The sequence below is a fragment of the Geospiza fortis genome, unplaced genomic scaffold (genome assembly GCF_000277835.1).
Source record: "Geospiza fortis unplaced genomic scaffold, GeoFor_1.0 scaffold456, whole genome shotgun sequence".
In the NCBI taxonomy this organism is placed as follows: Eukaryota; Metazoa; Chordata; class Aves; order Passeriformes; family Thraupidae; genus Geospiza; species Geospiza fortis.
The window spans coordinates 1099971-1122051 of NW_005054462.1; the positions used below are offsets into that span (position 1 = coordinate 1099971).

Genomic DNA, 22081 nt, shown 5'->3' on the forward strand with positions numbered 1-22081 from the left:
TCCTGCTGATTTAAAAGAAAACTTCTCTGGCTCAGAATTTCAAAACAGTGTGTTTAAAATTCTACTTCTAGGGTGTTTTAAAGTATAAACTTCTTGGGTTGTTTAGAAATTGAGAGGACAGTAAATTGTTCTGTACATTCTGTGTGTTTTGAAGATCACTGTAAGAGTGGCAGAGCCAGGGAACTTAAAATTATTTGAAGAAGATCGAGAGTCCTGTTAGACTAGATCTTATTTTAACTAATAACCAATTGAATTGTTGTATTGATTTTGAAGGAGAAGAAACATTGTGTCCTGTTTCCTTTTGTGGGGGAAATGAAAGAGGTGGAAAATCTTTCCAACATCAACAATTTTTTTGATTCTGTAGTAACAATCTATACCTATGGCATACTATACTTTATTCTTCTTTCTGTATTTTTTCTATGAGCACTATCATATACTTGCGAAACTGCTTTCTTCCTTCCCTCAACCAAAGTCCTACAACCAAAAAGAGCACTTACTAATTTTCAGTCTCTAAAATCTACAGAACAGTTTGCAGGAGGGCAAAAGAAAACTAGTGTAAGCCAGGCAATCCCAATCTAAATGGCATCATTAGGGAGCTACTAGAATAAATAGTGTCTAACCAGCCTGATTGCCTGGCTGATAAAATGACGGAATCTGTTGATGGTGTTGAGATACTAGATATCATTTACTGCCATTTTAGCAGTCCCATGTTATTTCTGTATCCAGGAACTTTGTTTCAATGGGTGGAGAGCTAGGTAGGTAAAAGTCTGGTTTGATGCTCAGACTCACAGGCAATTGGTTAATGAACTGGTAAAAAGTGGGGTACTGCAGGGATCTGTGACCTGTCCTGTTTAACATATTTGTCAGTGGTCTGAAGGGGGAGATGGAGAACACTCAAACCCAGTTTGTAGATGACACCAAATTGTGTGGTGCCCGTTGATGCGCTGGAAAGCAGAGCCAGCAGTCATGGAATAATCAAGGTTGGAAGAGACCTACAATAGCATCCAGTCCAACCACTCACCTGGCACTGCCTGCCACTGTTGCCCCTAAACCACTAAACCCATCGCCAGATCTAGATGCCTCTTGAACATACACAGGGATATTGACTCCACCACTTCTATGGGCAACCTATTTCAGTGCCTGACCACTATAACAGTGAAAATTTTTTTCTAGTATCTAATCTGAATATCCCCTTTCTTATCTTAAGGCCATTTTCTTTGTCCTCTCACTGTAGCCACAGTAGAAGAGACCAACTCCTACCAAATAACAACCTCCTTGCAGAGAAATTGTAGAGAGTGATTAGGTCTCCCCTGAGCCTCCTTTTTTATAGACTAAACAAATGCAGATGCCTCAGAAATTCCTTGTATGACATGTTTACTAGATCTTACTAGATCCTTCATGAGCCTTGTTGCCCTTCTCTGGATGTATTCCAGAACCTCAGAGTCCTTTTTGAAGTGAATGGCCCAAAAATTGACATAGTACTCAGCTGCAGCCTCACCAGCGAGGAATACCGGAGGATGATCTCTGCCCTGGCCCTGCTGGCCACACCATTCTTATACAGTCAGGGCAGCCTGGACAACTGGCAGGAATGGATGGCAAACACCTAATGAAATTCAGCAATGACAAGCCATGCCCTTGGAAAGGCAGAGCCCTGCTGTGATGCAGACTGCAGCAGAGGAACTGAGCAGCAGCTCTGCAGAGACAGGCCAGCATCCTGAGGGACAGGTGTCTGAGAAGTTGTGTGCTCTGGAATCAGAAGAGGCCAGTGACACCCTGGATTGCATGAATAAGATAGTGGTGCAGGGGGTGGGGGAAGTTATTATTCCCTGCTTATCATGTGTGAAACCACTCCCAGATTTTGGTTTTTTTTTGGTTTGGGGTCCCCACTATAGGAAAAACATCAGTAAAGTGGAGTGAGTTCAGCATAGGATCACCAGATGGGGGCTGGAGCACAGGCCTGAGAGGAGAGGCTGGGAGCTGTGTTCAGCCAGGAGAAGGATGGCTTCTCTGGTGGGACCTAACAACAGCTGCCCATACCTATGGAGAGTGCCTGCTGAGAGCCACTGCCTGGAGCCAGGCACTTCCCAGCCGTGCATGGTGGAAGGACCGGAGTCAAAGAAATTTGAAAGAAGCAAGTTTTGTGTCCAGGATGTTGGACTAGAGACGTTCCGTGGTCACTTCGAATCTAAGTTATAGTACTGTGTCTTTGTGAAGAGACCTTTGCTGGAAAGCCCTTACACCACCAAGATTGTTGAGCCTGTCTGCATCTTTGCGCTCTTGTAGTTACTATGTAGCAGCAAGGTGTTTTATAGAAAAAAAATGTTGCCTTATATTATTTTTTTAAAAATTTTCTTCAAAACCAAGGAATTGTCCATCTAGAGAAACTGCAATGTTTCTGTCCTGATCATTTTCTGAGCTATCCTGCTGGCTCTGCATGAGAGGATGGAAGTAGTATTATAAGTACTTGGGAGGTGAAGAAGCAGCTAGGGAGGCAATCAGTAACTTCTGGTATGTACCTAAAGCCATTCTTTCTTTATTGTTTAGATAATTCAGGGTACTGGCAACCCAATTTGAATGGCAGTCAATACAGAGTTTTGTAACACATGTAGTGGATATATTCACATCTGGTTTGCATCTTCGTCAATGAGCACAGGCACAGTGAACCAGCTGACCTCACCGCAGTAAGCCAGGAAAGACTAATGAATATGAGATGTGTACTCCTGAGTTAGTGGAGGGTATTTTGCCTGTGCTTAATTCATAGGATTATTGCATATCCTGAAAGAGACCCTGGGTCTTGCCAGTCTTTAGTTATGACATTATTGAGGTTCACCTCACTAAGTATCTGCAGAAGAACATAAAGGAGAATACCTCTTTATTGCACCATACAATTCATCATGCCATTTTTCTTCTCTGGTATAATAAAATCTTCCTGAAAGTTCCTGTAGAATTAGAAAACTTACAAAGCATTTCTCCTTGCCTTCATAGACCTTTGTATTGCTGAAAAACCCATGGGTTCTGTATGCAGCAGTGACTGTGCGGGACTTGGGACTAGAACAGAAAAGGTACCTGTTTAAGGGTGGGGAGGTGAGAAGGCTTTAAGTTGTTTTTTCCTTGTTCGTGCTTTGGGATTTTTTTGTTTTTCTGTAGTTTGCATTCATTACAGACCTGGCTGATATTTAATTGTTGCACTAAACACGAAGCTTTTCCTTAATGAGATGAGGTCCACTACTAAAATTCATTTGTGTCATTTTATGCTCGGGTGTTTCTTATATTCTTAGTAAGTTTCATTTTCCAGGGACCAGCTTGTTTTAATCAGCCTTTTTGTTTGTTTCTGTTATTTCCATGCATTAAGAAGATTGGTCTCCTGTCTTACTCAGGAAACCATCAACAAGTCAGGCTGTTAACACAGCATACTACAGCATAGCAATGACAGCTGGTTTTCTGTATGTATATTCAAATAAACGCTGCCTTTGCTCGCAGTGCTTTAGCTCATCACAGGCCATGCTGTTGGGAATGGGGCAGAGACAGGCTGTCTAATTCTGAGTCAGTTGTTGCCATAAAAGAAGTGGACAGTGTCTTTTCTAGAATAAAGCATAATCTTCCTGCTGCTTAGCCATGGCAGAATTTGAAGGCTAAAATAAACTCGGAATTTTAAAAGGAATTACATTTGTTGTGTAAAAGTTCACAGAATGCTAGAAGTTGTCATATCTGATCCCTGTGCATTCTCTTCGTCCTGCTGATGAGGAGTTAACTTACTCTATAGGCACATGAGTGCTGAAATAATAACGAAAAGTGGTTCTTGTATCTCAGCCAGGAAGGGCATGAATAACCGTAGGGATTACCGCAATACATCTGGAGAGCATGGCTGCATGCTTTCCAGCTGGTTGGACTTTTCTTCATTACTACTGTGAACTCTGCAATCAAACCTCATTCTCTGTGGATATGTACTACATATGTGTGTAATTTGTCACTGGAACAGGCTTTTCAGGGAAGTGGTTGCAGCACCAAGTCTGTCAGAGTTCAAGGAGCATCTGCACAATGATCTCAGTCACATGGTTAATTGTTAGGTCATCGTGTGAGGGGCAGGGAGTTGGACTTGGTGATCCTTATGGGTCCTTTCCAACTTGAGACATTTTACGATTCTAATTTCACCTCACAAGGACTCTGAGCACTGTGCCAGCTGGTTTTATTACGTGAAAGACAAAATTCTGTTGGGGTATGTTGCTGCCAAAGCACATCTCTCACTCATTATGCTCACAGAAATGTGTGTATTTGCTAGTTATCTGTGGCAAAGCAGCTTTTGTCTCTTGCGTTATCCTTACTTCTAGCCCAGCCATAGCTGAGTACTGTATATGTCAACAGCTGTTTCTAATCACTCTATAAGAGCTTGTGTGAAAAGGACAATGAGGTTTTCATAAGGCCTGGAGTCACAGGCACGCTGTCCTGAAGGTTATACTTCCTTTGGGAGTTGACTCTTGAAACATTTGCAAAAGAGAGTGAGAAGTTATGCATTTTGGATCTGAATCTCAAACTGATGACTAAAGCAACATGAGGCAGCCTTTGGTGTGGAACATCATGATGAGTACACCTGTTAACATCCCACACACCGAGAAAAACAACTCCCTAATAAGAAGGTTACACAGACTGCATCTTGTGCAAAGCTTTCCAGTACATTTGTAACCAAGAGGAACAGTTAGAAACAACATTAGTTGCTCCAATACATTTTGTTGGAAGTTAGTAGACTTTTAAGTTTGAGTTTGTGGAAAGGTCCATTTCAAAGGCAATTACGGCATTTTCACAAACTTGCATATTATACCTGGAGGGGTGTGTAACTTATGTTAAAGAGAAGATATGTTGCCCATATATATAGTTTGCAACTGTAATGCATAAATAGTTTTTAATCCTAACTGGTTTGACTGGGAAACCAGTGAGAATTTTTGTTTTCATCACTTTTATCAGTTGTATAATTTTTCTGGGTTTATGAGAAGTATGGGCTTTGCTTTTGATGAAAATTACCATAGTTTCACTGTCCAAGTAGCATTTATTACCACTAATGCAACATCATGACGTTGCCAGAATATTACAGAGTGAACTAAGCCATAGTCTGTAAATTTCCTTAAAAGATTGGTATTTTTGTTTATTTCATTTGGTACTATGGACCTGAGATGTAGTATGTGTAGTTATGGATGGTTTGACTGGCTTGCAGAATTTTTCTGTGATTTCAGAGAGGAATAATATAGATAGAGCAAATGTCTCCATAAAGTTACTGCTGAGTTGTATTAGGAAATTAGCTTAGTCAGAGCTCTACTTGTAAATTGTAGAATTAAGTTCTTTAGGATATGCTCCTGACTGGCTGATCACTCAGTAGTAGACTACTGGAGTAGTCAATTATTTTGACTACTGGAGTAGTCAATTATTTGTTTCACTACTGGAGTAGTCTACTGGGCTGTTTTATCTCTGCAATCACCCAGTGTTGTATTTTTTCTTGGTATCTTTCCTCCCAAGTGCAAATTGATTTCTTAGAGAAGATGGAACATGATAGGACTGTAAGGATAGCTCCTTTGTGGGCCAGTCAGCACTGGTTGTCAGCCCTTGGGCAGTGGTCCACACCAGCTAAGAGGTCTTGAAGTTTCCAGAATCAAGATCTAATTCCGCACCCCTCCTGCTTAACAGAATATTGAGTAAATTGTTCTTCAGAAACACAAGAAATTACTGTCTAAAATCAAATTAATGTGGTCTCAGAAACACTGCTGTGAGCTTATAGATTTCTAAGAATACTTTCTTTTGTGCAAATGAATCAACTCCCTGTCAGGTACAACTAAAGCTCTGTTTGTTTATTTTTGTCAAATCTCTGTACAAATAAGGTTTGCTTTTCTCCTCCATCATTTAGAAATGCTTAAGATGATTGATTCATTCTTGCTTTTGCCAATTAGAGGATTTTACTGACATCATTACCAGTCTGTGAGCTGTATGCTCCTTGTAGTTTCAATCTGACTTTGCTCCTTTGCAGAAATTGTCTTTGTGGTGGGGATCACTCAGCCAGCAAAATTAGAGAGTTAATTAATGTTCTTGTAGTTCGCTGAAATTATGTAGACTGTCCTGGTGAATTTACTGTAATGATACTGAACTGCAGCTTGAATTAACCCATCAGACCCTTCCATTTCTATCTTTACAACCACCATTAAACGTAGGATGTATCAAGGCACGCATGTCATATTTTATAGAGATTTTTTTATCAGATCAGTCAATTATTTGTTTCACTGGAAAGAGTTGCGGAAAGCCTGGCAGTAACTTTCCTAGAAATTCTTCAAATGAATCATTCAGAACATTAAAATTTGTTACTAATGAATGGATGAGAGTCTTGGCAATGATTTAGCCAAGGATTGGCTATGCGTATTTCCATACCTGAGGAAAAATGGGCAAGGAGTTCACTGTGTTTCTCCTGTGCCCATTGCTCATGCCCCAGAGCTGTTTCACATATTCCTTATTTAGTTACTTATCTTTAAGTATTTTAAATGTTACCCTGTGAGTTGGGAGAGTGCTGGAAGGTGACCCCAAGTTAGTGGAATCTATATGGGCAGAGTCTCAGTGAAGGAAATTAATTTCTTAACGTTCAGTGGTTGTTTATTCTAGGAGGTTTCCTTTCCTTGTGTGGATCTGACAAATTGGCCTTCCTCCTGTAGGCTTTGAAGTCCATCTCAGCTACAATTAACCTAGTAGTGGTGACTGATACTTGATCAAGCTAATTGGTGTGATGGGGTTTAAGTGGAATGTTAGAGTTTTTCCTCTAGAAAATGGAATTTTTCTATTGGTACTTCTGCTTAAAGGCAAGGGAGGAGTCTGCAGGTGCTAGGCAGGAGGAACCCATGCAATCTGTAGTCTCAGCACAGATAAACCTCTCAGCTAGGTGTAGTTAAACTACAGAATAATTTGGCTTCTTTACACAGTGTGCTGACACCATCCTGTTTTTCTGTATAGATTAAAAATGATAATGAGAAATCAGAAGCAAGAGGATGAACACTTGAATTTTGTACTTTGAAATTGCTTCTTCCCTCCTTTTTAAACAATAAACCTTCCAACTTATTTTTATTTATACACAGACCTACTCACCTTGGCATAATTTTTTCCCCTCTTCGCAGGGAGTGGTATTTCTGTCTGCAAGGTACTGAATTTGTTAACAGATTTCTTGGAAACAGCTCTTACAGTCCACATAACTAATGTTGCTTTATAATGGGCGTTTAATACTCAGTAAAGCAAAATAGTTGAGATTTTCCTCTTGGTACTAGTTAAGCAATGTAATTAAGCACATTTACTTTTGGATTCATGAGAACCCCTAGAGATTTGAAGGAAACAAGAAATCCTTTTGTAGAAGTTTATTAAAAAATAAATGAATGGAGAATATGGGAAAAAAAAAGATCTGCATGAAAGTTCCAGGGTTTTTATTACTTATTTGTTTTTTTATTTCCATCCATTTATTATTTACTCATTTCTTTCTGGCACTGAACCCTTGTATAAAACACTTGTTGTTCTGTAAAGGAGAAATTGAATCTGTGCTGTGCCTGAGTCAGCATCCCCCAGCACAAACCTCCTAGGTTGCATCTCTTCATAAATCTCAGTGTGGGTGGCATGCTGAAGTTGGGCCAGAAGGACATAAGATATGGAAGGAGAAGAGTGCTGAAGAACACAACTCAGAAGATGGGGTTGCATGTCCACAGACAGTACTGTAGTGTGAAATCACATAAAGCTTGTGAAAATTCTGAACACTGCTGCAGCTAATTCTGAACACTGCTGCAGCTGAGGAAGATATCAGATTCATCAAACCCTGAATTACACATTCTTTGTGCAGTGAGGTGCTTTTTTTGGAAGCCTGGATAAGCCTGTATGTCTACATGGTATCTATGCAGGGCAGCACAGATGATATTCTGTAGAGTCCCACTGCCTGTTTGTTTGTGCCTGCAAAGCACCAAACCTGGCCTGTGAAGGGGATTAGCCAACAGGGGCACAGTGCCACACTGATTGGCCCAGACTGCTTCCCTTAACAGATCATTCCTTCCCCCTGAGCTTACAGATGCCTGCACCATGCTCTGTTGGTCAGTGTAGCATTTTTATTCACCTTCAAAGGTGCCTAAGGAGGGTGAGTATCCAGCTGGGCTTAAATCAATAATCCTCCCACAAAAGGTTTGTCTATGAGCTTTGTAGACCTGCCCCTGAGAAATGCAGCACACTTTTTTCTAGTCTCCTTTCTTGTTTATTCTCATCTTGCCATGTCTGTGTTTTCCTGCACACACAGCAGTAAAGAACACTATTATAAATACCGTACTTAAAATAAATGCTTGCTCTTTGCAAACTCAGATACAGATACTCAGTCCAGATTCAGGCATTCAGGTTGACAGTCTGGGTTAGTTCTAAACACAGTGGATTCGGTCTGAATTTTATCATTCAGTGGAAGAGAAAAAAGAGATCAGTCTTGATGGTGTGATAAGTTCAAAAGGGTATTAAAAGTTTGGAAAAAGAATTTTTAAATTGACTTATTCCTAGAAAAAGGTAACTAGGAGTAATTTCTAGCAGTTGAAAGTGAATTCACTGATTTAATAGTTTGTAATGAGAGCACAAATATTTCCTTTGAAATTAAGGGTTTTGCATTATGATTGAATTAACTTTTCTTTAAAAAAAGTCAGGAATGTTGGGTTTTCTCTTGACCTAACAATGTATTTAATACAGATGAACAAGAGAGTGCTCCTTAGTAACTCTACTCATAGGAAACTCCACCTGAGTCAGTATTTAGTCAATGAAATTTTATTATTATTGTACCAAAGGCTATTGTCTAGGAGTTGCATCCATTTCTGATTCCTTTTGGAAGATCTGCTCCATGCTAAAATCTCTGCTGTGATTTTTATTATAAGCTGACGGAATAGGTTCAGGTTGTGATGGTTTTTTGTTTTCTGGAGACTGCAAGGAATTGTGTATTTTGTAGTTTGACCTACTCAGCTTTCATGCTGACAGCAGTATCCATACCATAATAGTCTTACTGAGCAGAAGCAGATGCCTCAGACTTACTGGCCAGTTTCATGTCTGAAGTGAGTGGCTTCTTATAAAATCCATGGTAGGATTTTTTAAGGCTGAATACCATCAAAAGGAGGGATAGCTCTCAGTTTCTATACGTACAAACATCAGTTAAATGGAATTAAACATTTAGCTCTTCAGAGAACTGTTTTCTCCTATGGAGTCTCATTGTTAGAACTCTGTATTATTGTCCACATTTCAGAGGGGGACTGACAAGCCAAAATTGTACTTAAGGCCTTAAAACCTAGGCCTGCATATGAGGACTCCACCAGTGTAACTTCCTAAAAGTGATTTAACTTCCAGAAAGCAGATTATTTAATGGCTCATAGTGCTTCCAAATTTGGGATGGTAACAGTCTCACTGCAACATGTATGTAACTTGCATTCACTTGATAGTTTTAACCCTGGCAGTAATTTCATACCTTGGTCACTACAACAATAACCTATTGGCAGCACCTGCAATTATGGGGTGATAAATCCCAGTTTTGTGTGCCTTCTGCTTCATGTATTTTTTAAAGGTGCATTTACCATTCTGTTCACCAGTGAGTTCTGCATCAGAGGCAGTTCACTCCATCACAGATTAGTGGGACTAAGCTAGAGTACAGTGTCCATAAAAAGTATCCTTGCACCTCCTGCCCATAGTGGACAGGATTATCACATAGTTTTGAAGGCAGAGGCAGACTCAGCAAGAAGCTGTGCTGGCTATTTTTACTTTGACCACTTAACTCCCTGAGGAGTAAGGAAGAGGCAGTGGCTTTCTGCAGTCCTTTCTCTGAGATTTGCTTAGAGCTGTGCTGCAGCTTTTGACCGGCTTACAGATGCATTTCAGTTCTGCAGTGCTCCCCTAGCTCTGTATCAGGCTGTGCAGTTAGGCAAATGACTTTACTTTTACCCTTTGGGATAGAATCAGAAAGCTACCTGTGGGGATTGCGACACAAATTAGTTTTCCATTATTTTGTAAAGTGTCTCAGGTACTTTCAAGAGTGCTGTCTTTTTTGTGTTTTGCACAAGGTGCTTGTAACATTTGGCTGAGGTGCTGCAGAGTTTGTGTAGGAAAACTTGATGGTGTGAAATACGGAGCTGTCTGTTCACACTATGACCTACAGGTGGCAACAAGGAATATGACTGACTGCAAGGCCTCACTGTGGGTATTGGGGAGCCTGTGTCCTGGGATAAGGATCACATGCTTTAATCATCATTGTGATGGTGCAAGTCTGCTCCTAAGGAAGACAGATGAAGTCCAGTGAACTTCAAGGGGCCAAAGGGAGATACTAAGTTTTAAATTCGTTTGGTTTAGGGGTTTAAAGCCAAGTGTCTGACTTTCCACACAATATTCCTTGGGTATGATGGTGATTGTGCTGAACAGGAGTTCCATGTAGCTCAGTTGCTTGTATTTGTCTGGTGTTAAGAGGCATGAGGCATGTATTCATGGATTTGTTAGCTAAACTGAGGAAAGGAGAAGCATTACTGGGCCTGGACTAGTGCTAGTGATGAGCTCATTAGAGTGGTTAAGATCGGAGACTGACTGGAATGTAGTGACCATGCCTGGGTTGAGTTCATGATCCCAAGGAACATGGGCCTGGCAAGGAATATAGACTGGATGCTGAATTTTAGAAAAGCAAACTTCCAGTTGTTTAAGTAATCAGTGAATGTGATCCCCTAGGAAATTGTCCTTAAGGACAGAAGAGCAGACCATAGCTGGCAACTCTTTGAGCTCAAGTGTTTAGAAAATCAAAGACAGAGGGACAGAAACTGGTATGGCTGAGCAAGGATCTGCTTCTCAAACTGAGGAATAAGAAGGAAGTGCATAGCCAATAGAAGCAGGACAGGTGACCTGGGAAGAGTACAGAGATACAGATTAGATGTGTAAGGATGGGTCAGGAAAACTAAGGCACAGATGGAATGAGACTTGGCAAGGGATGTGAAGAATACCAAGAAAGAATTCTGTAAGTACATAGCTTGGAAAAGGAAGGCCGAAAATAAAGGCCATGGTAAACGAGAAGGAAGAATGGTGAAAACAGAAATGGAAAAGTCTGAGGTACTCAATGAATTCTTCACCTTAGTCTTCACTGGCAGTCAGGCTTTCCACATCTCTCAAGTATCTGAACCTCCAGGTGGGGGCTGGGGGAGTCAAGTTCATATCATTGGCAGTGAAGAGTGGGTAGAGACCACTTGATGAAGCTAAATAAGCCCAAGACTGCAAGGCTGGTGAGATACACTCAAGGTTCCTGAGGAGACTGGATGATATTCTTGCCAAGCCATTCTCCATCATATTTGAAGTGTTATGGTGATCAGGCAAAGTCCCTGGAGACTAGAAAAAGGAAAACATCAGTCCTATTTTTAAAAAGGGGAGAAAGGAAGACTGGGAACTACAGACTGGTGATCTCACCACTGTGCCTGGGAAGATGATGGGGCAGATCTTCATGGAAGCAATTTTAAGGCAGATGCAAGACACGGAGGTGATCCAAGGCATGCAGCATGGCTTTACTAAGGACAGATTGTGCCTGCCCAGCCTGATGGCCCTGTATGATGCAGTGATTACCATGGCTGACATACTAAGTCTGACAGATGTCATATACCTACGTTTGTGTTATGCCTCTGACATGGTCCTACATGGCATCATAAAGAGAGGTGGCTGGCACGGTCAGGGAGGGGATTCTGCTGTTGTGAGATCCTACTTGCAATGCTGCGTCCAGTACTGAGGTCCTCAGCACAAGAAAGGTGTGGACCTGTTGTGACAGGTCCAAAAGAGGACCATGAAGGTGATCAGAAGTCAGAAGCACGTCTCCTGTGAGGACAGGCTGAGAGACTTGGAGTTGTTCAGCCTGTAGAAGAGAAGGTTCTGGGGAGACCTTGGGGGGGGCCTTTCTATACCTAAAGAGGGCTTATGACAAGATGGAGAACAGCTTTCCACATGCACACGTAGTGATAGGACAAGGGGGAAAGTTTTCAAATTGAATATAGATTTACATTAGAAATTAGGAAACATTCTTCACTGTGAGGGTAGTGAGGCACTGAAATGGGTTGCCTAGAGAAGTTGTGGACAGCCCATCCCTGGAAGTGCCCAAGGCTGGGTTGGATGGGGCTATGAGCAATGTGATGCAGTGGGTAGCATCCTTACCTGTCATATCTAGTTCCATCCTTACCATGGAACTAGATGACCTTCAAGGTCACTTGCAATCCAGCTCATCCTATGATTCTGTGACTTTGTGACTCTATGACTTTGCCTTTCTGCTAGAGCAGTTTTTAGTTTTTGCTGTTGAAAGATTTCAAAAACAAAGAAAATCCAATGTGAGACTGAGAGGCAGGAGAAAATACTGGAACAGTTATTGGCACAAGTTACGTTACATGAACGCCAGGAGGCTCCATCGATAGAAAGCTAATTCACATAGTACTGATTAGATTTATTGATGGTTTCTGCAATTATTAGCAATCCATTACTTAGGACTATTGTCAGCCAAAAAAAACCACCTGAAGTTGCCAGTTTTCAAGACAGAAGCTACCCCTGAACACCTTGGTTCAGCATACCTTTATTCCACCTGTGTTAAGTACTTTATTTAAAACATTGCAGGGGTTGGGAGGAAGGAAAACAAAAAAAATCCTAACTTATTTAGATGCTTCATAGTTAAAGTGTTGCCAGATGCTTTTTCTGTATTGATTTATTTTATAGGATTGTTCTCTGTGAAATGTAGCATAGTAGAAAGCAAAAAGTAAGGGAACTTGTCTACTACCTATTTTTTTCTCTGCCACAGGATCCTGACAGCCTCTCTGCCAGACATGGCAGCTTGCATCTTATCTTTGTGATGTCCTGGTTATCTGTGTTGTGTGTGAGGGCTTAGCATTCCACTGCTTTTTGCTTAATAAATTAAAGACTGGGAAGGAGTAGCACTGTAATACTTGACCATATAAGGGAGGTGACTGTTTTAGTTCTGCTCCTTGCACAATATGCAGCTGAAGCCTTTTAAGGGAAGGTGGCGCAGACAGAGTGAAAACATCCAGAACCAGAACATCTATTTCATGTTATAGTTGGTGCCAGTGCTCCTGCTGTCATTGCTACTACTGTGAATTTCTCACAGTCTATTGCAGTTGCATAGATAAAAAGTGAAGATTTAGAGATGGGATTAAAAAAAAAGTTACAACCATTTGGTTCATGACTCTTGCATCCTAAGAAATAGTAAGAACGAAGAGAGAACTGACCAAAGGTGAGATTAATTAGACTTCAGAAGTTGAAAAATGAAGCAGCAAAGAGCTCTCCAACATTGGAAAGAAGAGACCAAAAAGAGAACAGATGGGAAATACTATGCAGTGAGGATGGGATGGGACCCAGTGGTCTAAAAGAATTAAACCATTAAATTTTGGGTGTGGTTGCGAGTACACTTAAGACAAATTCTGTAGTATATGTTTAGAAAACAGCCAACCCAGTATCTTTAATAAACAGATAGCAAAATTGATGTAGGCAAACAAAAATCACTTGTGTTGACCTCAGAAATATCCAGAGTGTTGGAAAAAAAATCCAAGCAACTCATTCAGTAAAATATCAAATACAAAGGTTTGTAGTTAAGGTTAGACTGTGTGAAGACTTATTTTCAGCTAGAGAAATTATCTTCTTGATAAATCAGATGCAGGTCCCTTATTGAGATATGTTTAATTCTTTGCATGAAGCAAAACTACAGAAGTGGAAAGAAAAAGTGTCTGTTAGTTTCGGTCAAATGATAGTCTTGTCTTTGAAATAAAATATGCTTCACACCTAAAATCAAATTAGGCTTTTATCACCTGGAGATTAGATAACAAAGACCTAAGTGGCTAAGTAGAGATTTAGAAGACCTAGCAAGAAACCTTTTCCTTCTATAGCCATAGTAACTCTGAAAGAAACAATTACAGAGGTTTGTTCTCTTTTGGAGTGCTGCTACAACACACTATCCTTCAGTGACCCACATCTGTCCCACAAATTCCTTCAATTCCTGATTGTTAGTGCCTGTCAGTGCTTACCCTTCTGCAGATGTGCTGAAGGATCATCTCTGAATTATCTGCCTCAGTGCTGGCACCACAGAGAGGAGCAGGATTGAAAATCAGTGCATCCATGGAACACCAGTCAGTGTTTTGAAGCCTGTTCATCCAGGTGCCTATTAGCATCTTTCACGTGTCAGCTGATACCTACAGGTGGTGGAAGATGAGAGACAAGGACATGCTATAGCTGCTTCTCTAGTGTTTCTTTCATTAATACCTATTTCTTTCTCTAAGTTCAGACTCCAGAATGAAAGTGGTGCTGCAGTTTACCTTAGACAGCATTTCACCTACAGTACAAATCTCTAGCCAGTCACTTACATCTTTACAAGTTCATGAGACCTGTCAAAGAAAGCCCTTCCCCCAGTGTTGTGACCTTTATCTTTGCAGTGAACAGGCATCACAGCTTTGGCAGGATGATTCTGTCTGATTGACTGATCTATTCTTGGAAGTTATAAGAGTTTCACTGGCACAAGAAAGTCAGCTTGCTGCAGGCTGTTGCATTTGAATGATTTATATTCATCAGAATCTTTTTGTGGCATTGTAGTGATTAGGTTAGAGAAAACTTCCCTCTGACTCTTGTTAATGTAAGTCAGGGTCATTCTGATGTCACAGGTGTTTTCCTAGTGCAAAACCACAGTGTCTGGGAGACACCATCAAGGACCACTTGGTTTTATGAGCCTATCTGTGAAAAATAGTCTGTTGTGTCTACTGAAAACTGAAAGAAAGTTATCACAAGGATCTTTAACACTTTTAAATAAAAAACCCTGTAGTTGAAAACTGAAAATCTTTTTTACGCAGTTTAGCAGGCTAATATTTTTAGAACGTCAAAGAAAATAATCTGGGCTATCAAGAGTCCTGTACTTTCTGTTTTCCTAGTTAGGTGACATGTAGATGGCTGTGAAGTGTAAGGAAGAAGACCTGTGATATTCAGATGTGAAGCTATACAATAAGTAGTCCAGTTGCCTGGTAAAGTTTTCTGCATTAGTCTGTTAGGTCTTTCAGGAGCAATGTTAGAACTAGCTGTTACATTTTTTTTTCTGTCAGGAAATTTTTTTAAATTCTAATCTTTATTAAAAGACTATAATTATGTTCATTATTATCTTTATTATGAGCTGACCAGCTCATGCTTTAGTGAGGGGTCATGCTTTATTGTGGAGGTGAAGAATTGGCTTCACATTTCTGTGTTGGTACTAAACTCTCCAATAATTCTGTTTTCTAGAGATGAAATAACCCAAACTAATTTTCAGCATTGCATTGTATACATTCTTCTTATCTTTGAAAATAAAGTAGGCAGTCAGTATAAGTAGCATGGGACTAGCTCTTCAAAATAAAAATTACAGTGAAACTGTGAAACAGTAGGAGGGTAAATTTAACAATGGAAATGTACAATAATTTATATTCCTGTTTTCACTCATTTTGTTATCTCCTCATTTAAAAGCATCTGCTCGTCCTTTTTTTAAATTCACAAAGTATAATTATAAATAATGTATAATTGCAAAAAGTACAGTCCACTCTTCTTTGATTTAACTTTTTTCTCCTTAATTAGTATTTCAGCATCTTTGGAACATAAGTGACGTTAGTTCTGATATAGGCAGACTAACTAAGGTTATTCTAAGGTTATAACTAAGGTTACCTTACTGTTTGGTTCTAAATGTAAATACTCTGTTTCCTAGTCTAGCAAGGGGTAATTACTGCCAAACACAGACAGAAGAAACTTTACTGTATAATCTCATTGATGTAGTGAGCACGTACACTAAAAGAACGCAAGCAAGTGTAGTGTTTGAAGTCAGTCCCATTAAATGTCCAAGATGACAAGAACCAGAATGTCCATGGTTTGTTGTCTTCTTTCAACATAGTTCATACTCATAGAACATATAAACACAGGTATATCAGCTGTGTGGTTAGACATAAATAGAATATCTTCACTTCAAATAGACTAGGGAAATGAGCCTATTTATAGGGCATATTTTTTCCCAGTTTTTTTTTAATTGCTCTGGAAGTATATTCTGTCCATTAAGTCAGGCCTTTTAGCAGCCAATATCTACAACATGAAAGCTCAGAGCCTGAGGTATCACCCTTACAAGTGCACTTCTGCATCAGTATCTTGTTGATGATGCATTATACATATCTAAGGATATATAAAATTTACTGTGTTATCTGAGACTTCTGCAAGATAAATACCACTTGTAGAACCAGTTCCATGACTTACTTCCTGAGAGAAGTAGTATCCCCTCTAATCAAGAGAGCTCATACAGACACAACTCTTTAGATTTACTTGACTTTACATTTTTAACTCCGCAAATTTGGGGATCTAATGTAAGTATACAGAAAGAAGAGAAACTTTAAAAGCTGTACATATGTAGTCTTGGTTGAACTGTCCTGTGAAGGTGCATTTCTAAAAACATTGTAAAATGTAATTAATGGACCTATGATTTGTTGAAGATAAAAATCCTTACTGTGACTTATCAGCAGTTCTTGCAGAGTTGCAAGTTCCTGAAACCCTTATCCTAAGCATTTATTTGCCTAGCATCTATCAAGCCTGTCAGGAAGCTATATGCTCCATTAAATAGTGCTGCAAATGTTCAGTTCAGCAGAACACAGAAACTTATTTTCAAATTTTGATCCACAGGGATTCTATCAGTCTCAACTGGAACTTCTTAAAAAAAAAATCTGGCTTTTTGTTGTATCAATAACTGAAAGCTCTGATTTAGGAATTTTGCCCATTAAAAAGCAGATTGGTAAATACAGAGTGAAAAAAAATTGGAAAAATGAAGATTTCTTTTTTTACTTTTTCTCTCCTGAATACCCAGTCATATTTTTAGTTTAGAAAGATGTAGATGTAGGAACATTAAAAATCCCTCCCCTTTCCCACATCTAATCTCTGTTTTCCCTGGCTTTGAGGATCTAGTAATTTCACCGTCACATATTATTTCCTTCCTCTGAGGGTGTTTTCCTGTATTTTGTGTGATTATGTGTTTGATCTAATACAGTATATTATTTCTCAGAGTCTGCAGCTTTGAGAATTTTTGCAACTTTCTGTGGGAACCCACCCCTCATATTTTCTGGGGTGATTTTTCACCGTGAATGTCTATAGGCTGCATAAAGGTACATTCTGCATTTATTGAGACTCCCAGTGATGAGTCTTTATTTCAGAAAAATGTCAGTAAGAAAGGAGTATGCTTGATTTTCAGTGTACTTCTACTTACTTACTTTGTTGAATTATTAAGAGCCAGAAACAATAAGAAAAAAGAAGGTGCATGGAGCAATCTGTCATATTCCTACTACAAACTATTCGTACTATAAACTCTGTACAAAGTGAGCCCACATGCCAACAGAAACAACGTTTGTATTTTCATTGCTAGCCTAGTGCCTAGAACTCTTTGAAAAGAGCTACAGCCTCTTGAAGCTTTTAGTGCTGGTCAGGGTAAGTCTATCCTAGGCTATTTGTTCCCCAGCTAGAGCAATGTAGAAAAGTAAATGGGAAAGGATTTCCTTCTCCAAAAACTGTACCAGGATATGGGGAACATTTCTGCAAGCGAACATATTCCAGCTGTATTGTTAGGCTACCTTAAGAGAATTGGTTTTGCTCTGCCAGCATGTTAGGTATTGCCTTCTGGTTTATTGTGTTTTTTTTGGCAGTACAGTCCTCTTTTCAGCCTAAAGTTATTGTCACACAGAGATTAAATTCTTTCTTGTTATTGACCTTTTGAAGAGCCAGACAGATACCTGTTCAGCTCTGCCCTGTGAAACCTCCCTTTATGGAACAACATTTCTAAGGGTTAATAATACATGTAGTGCTGTATAAACACGAGGAGGTATGTACTCGCCCCTACCTCTAAACTGGAGGTATGAAATCTGAGTTCAGGATTAAAAGTTTTGGTAATACCCTTTTCTTCATGTACATTTTTGTCTCTTTTCAAATAAATATCAGCAATTCTTACTCCATCTCATTTAAAAATCACTGATTTTAGATGTAATATGAGCACCTAGAATGGATATTCTTACATAAAAGAAAGGTTGATTTGGAGACTACATTACAGTGCAGGCTAACAGTGTAAAAAATTTCGGAGAGAATACTTAAGGACTGGACTGTAGTGCCACCACTTTTGGTGGTGAATGGAACTAAACCTGGTTGGTGGCTGGTCACCAGTAGTGTTCCCCAGGGCTCAGTACTGGTGCTGGTCTTGTTTAACGTCTTTATCATTTGGATGAGGGGATATAATTCAGCTCAGTCATTTCACAAGCACCACCAGGCCAGAGTGCTGATCTGCTGGAGGGCAGGAAGGCTCTGCAGAGGGGTCTGGACAGGCTGGATCGTGGGCTGAGCCCAGTGGTGTGAGGCTCAACAAGGCCCAGTGCTGGGTCCTGCCCTTGGGTCACACCAACCCCACAGTGCCACAGGCTGGGGCAGAGTGGCTGCAAAGCTGCCACAGGAAAAGGACCTGGGGGTGCTGGTGACAGCAGCTGAACATGAGCCAGCAGTGCCCAGGTGGCCAAGAAGGCCAATGGCATCCTGGCCTGTGCCAGCAATAGTGTGCCAGCAGGAGCAGGGCAGGAATTGCCATCCTGTTTTGGATTCTCTCATTGGAGAATGATACTGAGGTGCTGGAGCATGTCCAGAGAAGGGCAGTGAAGCTGGTGAGTCTGGAACACAACTCCTGTGAGGAGGAGCTGAGGGAGCTGAGGTTGTTTAACCTAGAGAAAAGGAGAGGCCTTATCACTCTATAATTGCCTGCAAGGAGGTTGTAACCCGGTGGGGGTCAATCTCTTCTGCCATGTGTCAAGTGAAAGGGCAAGAGGAAGTGGCCTTAAGTTGTGCAAGGGGAGGTTCAGATTCAATATTAGAAGGATTTTTCACTGAAGGAGTGGCTAGGCATTGGAATAAATTGGCTGTGGAAATGGCGGAGTAACTCTGAAGTATTCAGGAGGTGTCTGGATGTGGCATCTGGGGTGATTATGGTGGTGCTAGGTTGATGTTTGGACTAGATGATCTTGAAGGTCTCTTACAGCCTTGACGATTCTGTGATTCTCTCATTTAGATATATTTATGTACCAGGTTTTGAAGGGGCCAGTGCTGGCATATTTTGACAGCTTATCCCATCTACTTTATGCACTTAATGTTAGACAGAGAGATGTGCCATCAGAAAACAGGTGTTTTTTTGACCAGAAGGGTGACTGCTTTCACCTTGACACTTTTAGACAGATGGTGTTGTGTTTAATCCAACTTTGATTAATCTGCTTTACTTTGGTTTGACTGGAGTTAAAATTAAGTAAACTCTCTTGCTTCGAGAAGTATTGTTAGGTATGATAGTTGAAGTAATCATAAGATCACTGGTAGTTGGTCAGATTGCTTCGCTGTATCTCAGTTCTTACTTTCCATGTTATAAAACAGTTGGTTCTGAAAACCCCAGGTACACAATGAAAACCAGAAAATATAATTAGAAAGAAGACTGGTAATACCCGTTTTGTGTAAATCCCATCCTGAGACTTTGAGTTCTTTGGAGTTGTTGGGTGGGTTTTCTTTCTTTCTTGTTTTTTAGTCCAAGCAAGGGCTTTTTCATTGTAGTTTTTAACAGGAATATTTACCAGTTAACAAGCTGGGGAAAAGAATGCACATCCAGCTTACAAGGTGGTTAATTTTGGTTCTTGAAAACACTGGCACATCACACAGGTAGTTGAGAGGGTTTCTTGTATTACATGATAGGAGACAGGGAAAATAAGTTGAGATTCAGGTTGAGACTAGGAAAGGTTTTTAAAGAACATACTGGAAGCATTCCTGTATTTTCTTGTTTTTGAAGACATTACAAGAAGTAAAGTATCTTTCAAGCATTTTGATATTTGACTATCTGTATTTTGTAAAGGAGGATGCTTCAACATGATACTTCAACTTCCATTAAAATATTAGTACAGCAAAACTGTCCATCCTTAGATTAGCTGTTTCTTGGTCAGTAAGAAGGGAAAGATACTGGTAAAGCCTATTGAACTGAGGTGCTACATTTTCCAAAATTATACACTTAATGTATAAACATTGGGTTCTGGCTGAAGTTAGGTGCTGAGACAAGGATCAGTTTTGAATGGTAGTGTTGATCTGTTCTTGGTTTTGGTTTTTATTTTTCTACTTCTAGTCCAGCTGTCAGGAGATGTAATGAGACCTAGAATATTCCTCAAATGACCTCAGATCGTATGTAAAAAAAAGCATGATCTTAATCATGTGATGTTTTATTTTATGTTTTCCAGAGTGGCAAAAGTAATGAAGGTTCCTGTGTATGAGACACCAGCAGGATGGAGGTATTTTTCCAATCTCATGGACTCTGGACGTTGTTCCCTTTGTGGTGAGGAGAGTTTTGGCACTGGTAAGTAATACATAATCAGAAATTCCCACAAACTTAATTTTTCCTGGATGCCTCAAGTCAAACCCAAAACAGTCAGCAAATTAGCTCTGTCTCATGCTGAAACAGAGAACTTTCTGTTGTTCACATCTTCAGGTTCATTTTGTAAGTGCACTGGTGTTCAGCACTTGAGGCATGAAAAATGTGGAAAATGGATATTCAGCAGAGGCAAGCAATCTTACTGCTGCCCAGACAGCTTCTGGAGGTGCCTGGCATTCTCTTCTGATTTGAACATAATGCAAAAAAGCCTCACTGGTTCTTCTGCAAGTCTTCAAAGACTGCAGCAGCCTTTGGAGGGATTTTGCCTATATGGAAGCCACATATTTTTTCCTAATGTGATTAGGTGTACGAAGGATTGGTATATCTGATGGTACATCTGAGGAAACTGTTTCAGACTTTCCTTTTTGGAAGATCACAATTGCTCAAGTGTCAGATAAAATCATCATTAGAAGAAATTCAGTTGCGTGTGAACATTTGCGTTTTCCCAAGATATTTCTGCCTTATCAATCCCAAGAACTAATCAAACTACAGAATGCAGAATGAATGACAAATTTGAGCCATCAGAAATATAGTATTGACAGTAAGAAATAGAGGAAATAATTGAAGTATGTAGTCTATAAATGTACACAAATGTGGTTTTAGTTTATGAGAATGATGGAATAAATTTTGGTGTTTATTTTTTTCTTTCCTGGATTCTGGCACAGAAATTCTTCCTTTTTGTTTATCAGTAGGGGCATATTACAACTCTTTGAAAAAATACAGACCAGAATAACTTAATAATTTGCCTGGCTAGTAGTTTAGTCTATATTTTGATATGAGTTATATGGAGTTCTCTATTTTGAATGTGTAATACCTTGGCTGCAGCTCTTTGTAGAAAATTAATTACCATGCAGCAAAACTTGATTACAAATTTCATTTTGCTTTAATTGATTTATGTCTAGTATTAAGTTTGTTGGTTGGGATCAATTAGAGCAGAATACTGCTTTTTAAAAAAATAATGATACCTTAAACAGCCATAGACATGGCCTTCATGTATTATCTTCTTGTTTGCTCTATGGATCTGAATGGGCTACGATGCAAGAATGAAAAATATGTTATATTTTTTGGGGTCTTATATGTAAAAAGGACGAGAATTTAAATTTATAATTAATGATAATTTTCTTTTTGTTGTCAATGGGAACCTATGTCCCATGATTAGCAAATTGTATGCCTTCACTATTTGCTCTGAGTGGCACAGGTTTGTATTGCCTTGACAATATCTTTTGAATACAAACTTCCTCTACAGTGTGTTCTATGAAGTCATTCAGAGAGATGTAATTTGGGGAGAGAAGGACAGGAAGATCTTGTACCTTTTAGAATGTACTGCTATTTGTTGTGTGTTATTGAACTGCATTTCCATTAACCCATTCGAAGTGTGAACTGGGGAGTTTTCAACTCTCACTGCTTTTTAATACTTTTTCACTGGGCCAATTCTGTACCTCTTCGCTCTAAACACTGAAGTTCCTCTTGTGCATGCAAAAGCAGGTACTTTCTTGAGATTTGTGTGGTTCTAAAGACATCAGTAGGACCTCAGTAGCACACAAATTATTTGGAAGAAAACTCCTGGCTTCATCATCCTGCTGA

At 39.7% G+C, this 22081-nt stretch overlaps 1 protein-coding gene across 1 annotated transcript in view; it reads left to right on the forward strand.

The window, feature by feature from the left end:
* The window catches only part of LOC102043201 (phosphoglucomutase-like protein 5), a 79069-nt gene that overhangs the window by 28493 nt on the left and 28495 nt on the right, over positions 1-22081 (forward strand). Inside the window, exon 8 of the mRNA XM_014309879.2 lies at positions 20307-20422. Coding sequence (XP_014165354.1) covers positions 20307-20422 — 116 coding nt within the window. The remainder of the gene's footprint in view (positions 1-20306; positions 20423-22081) is intronic.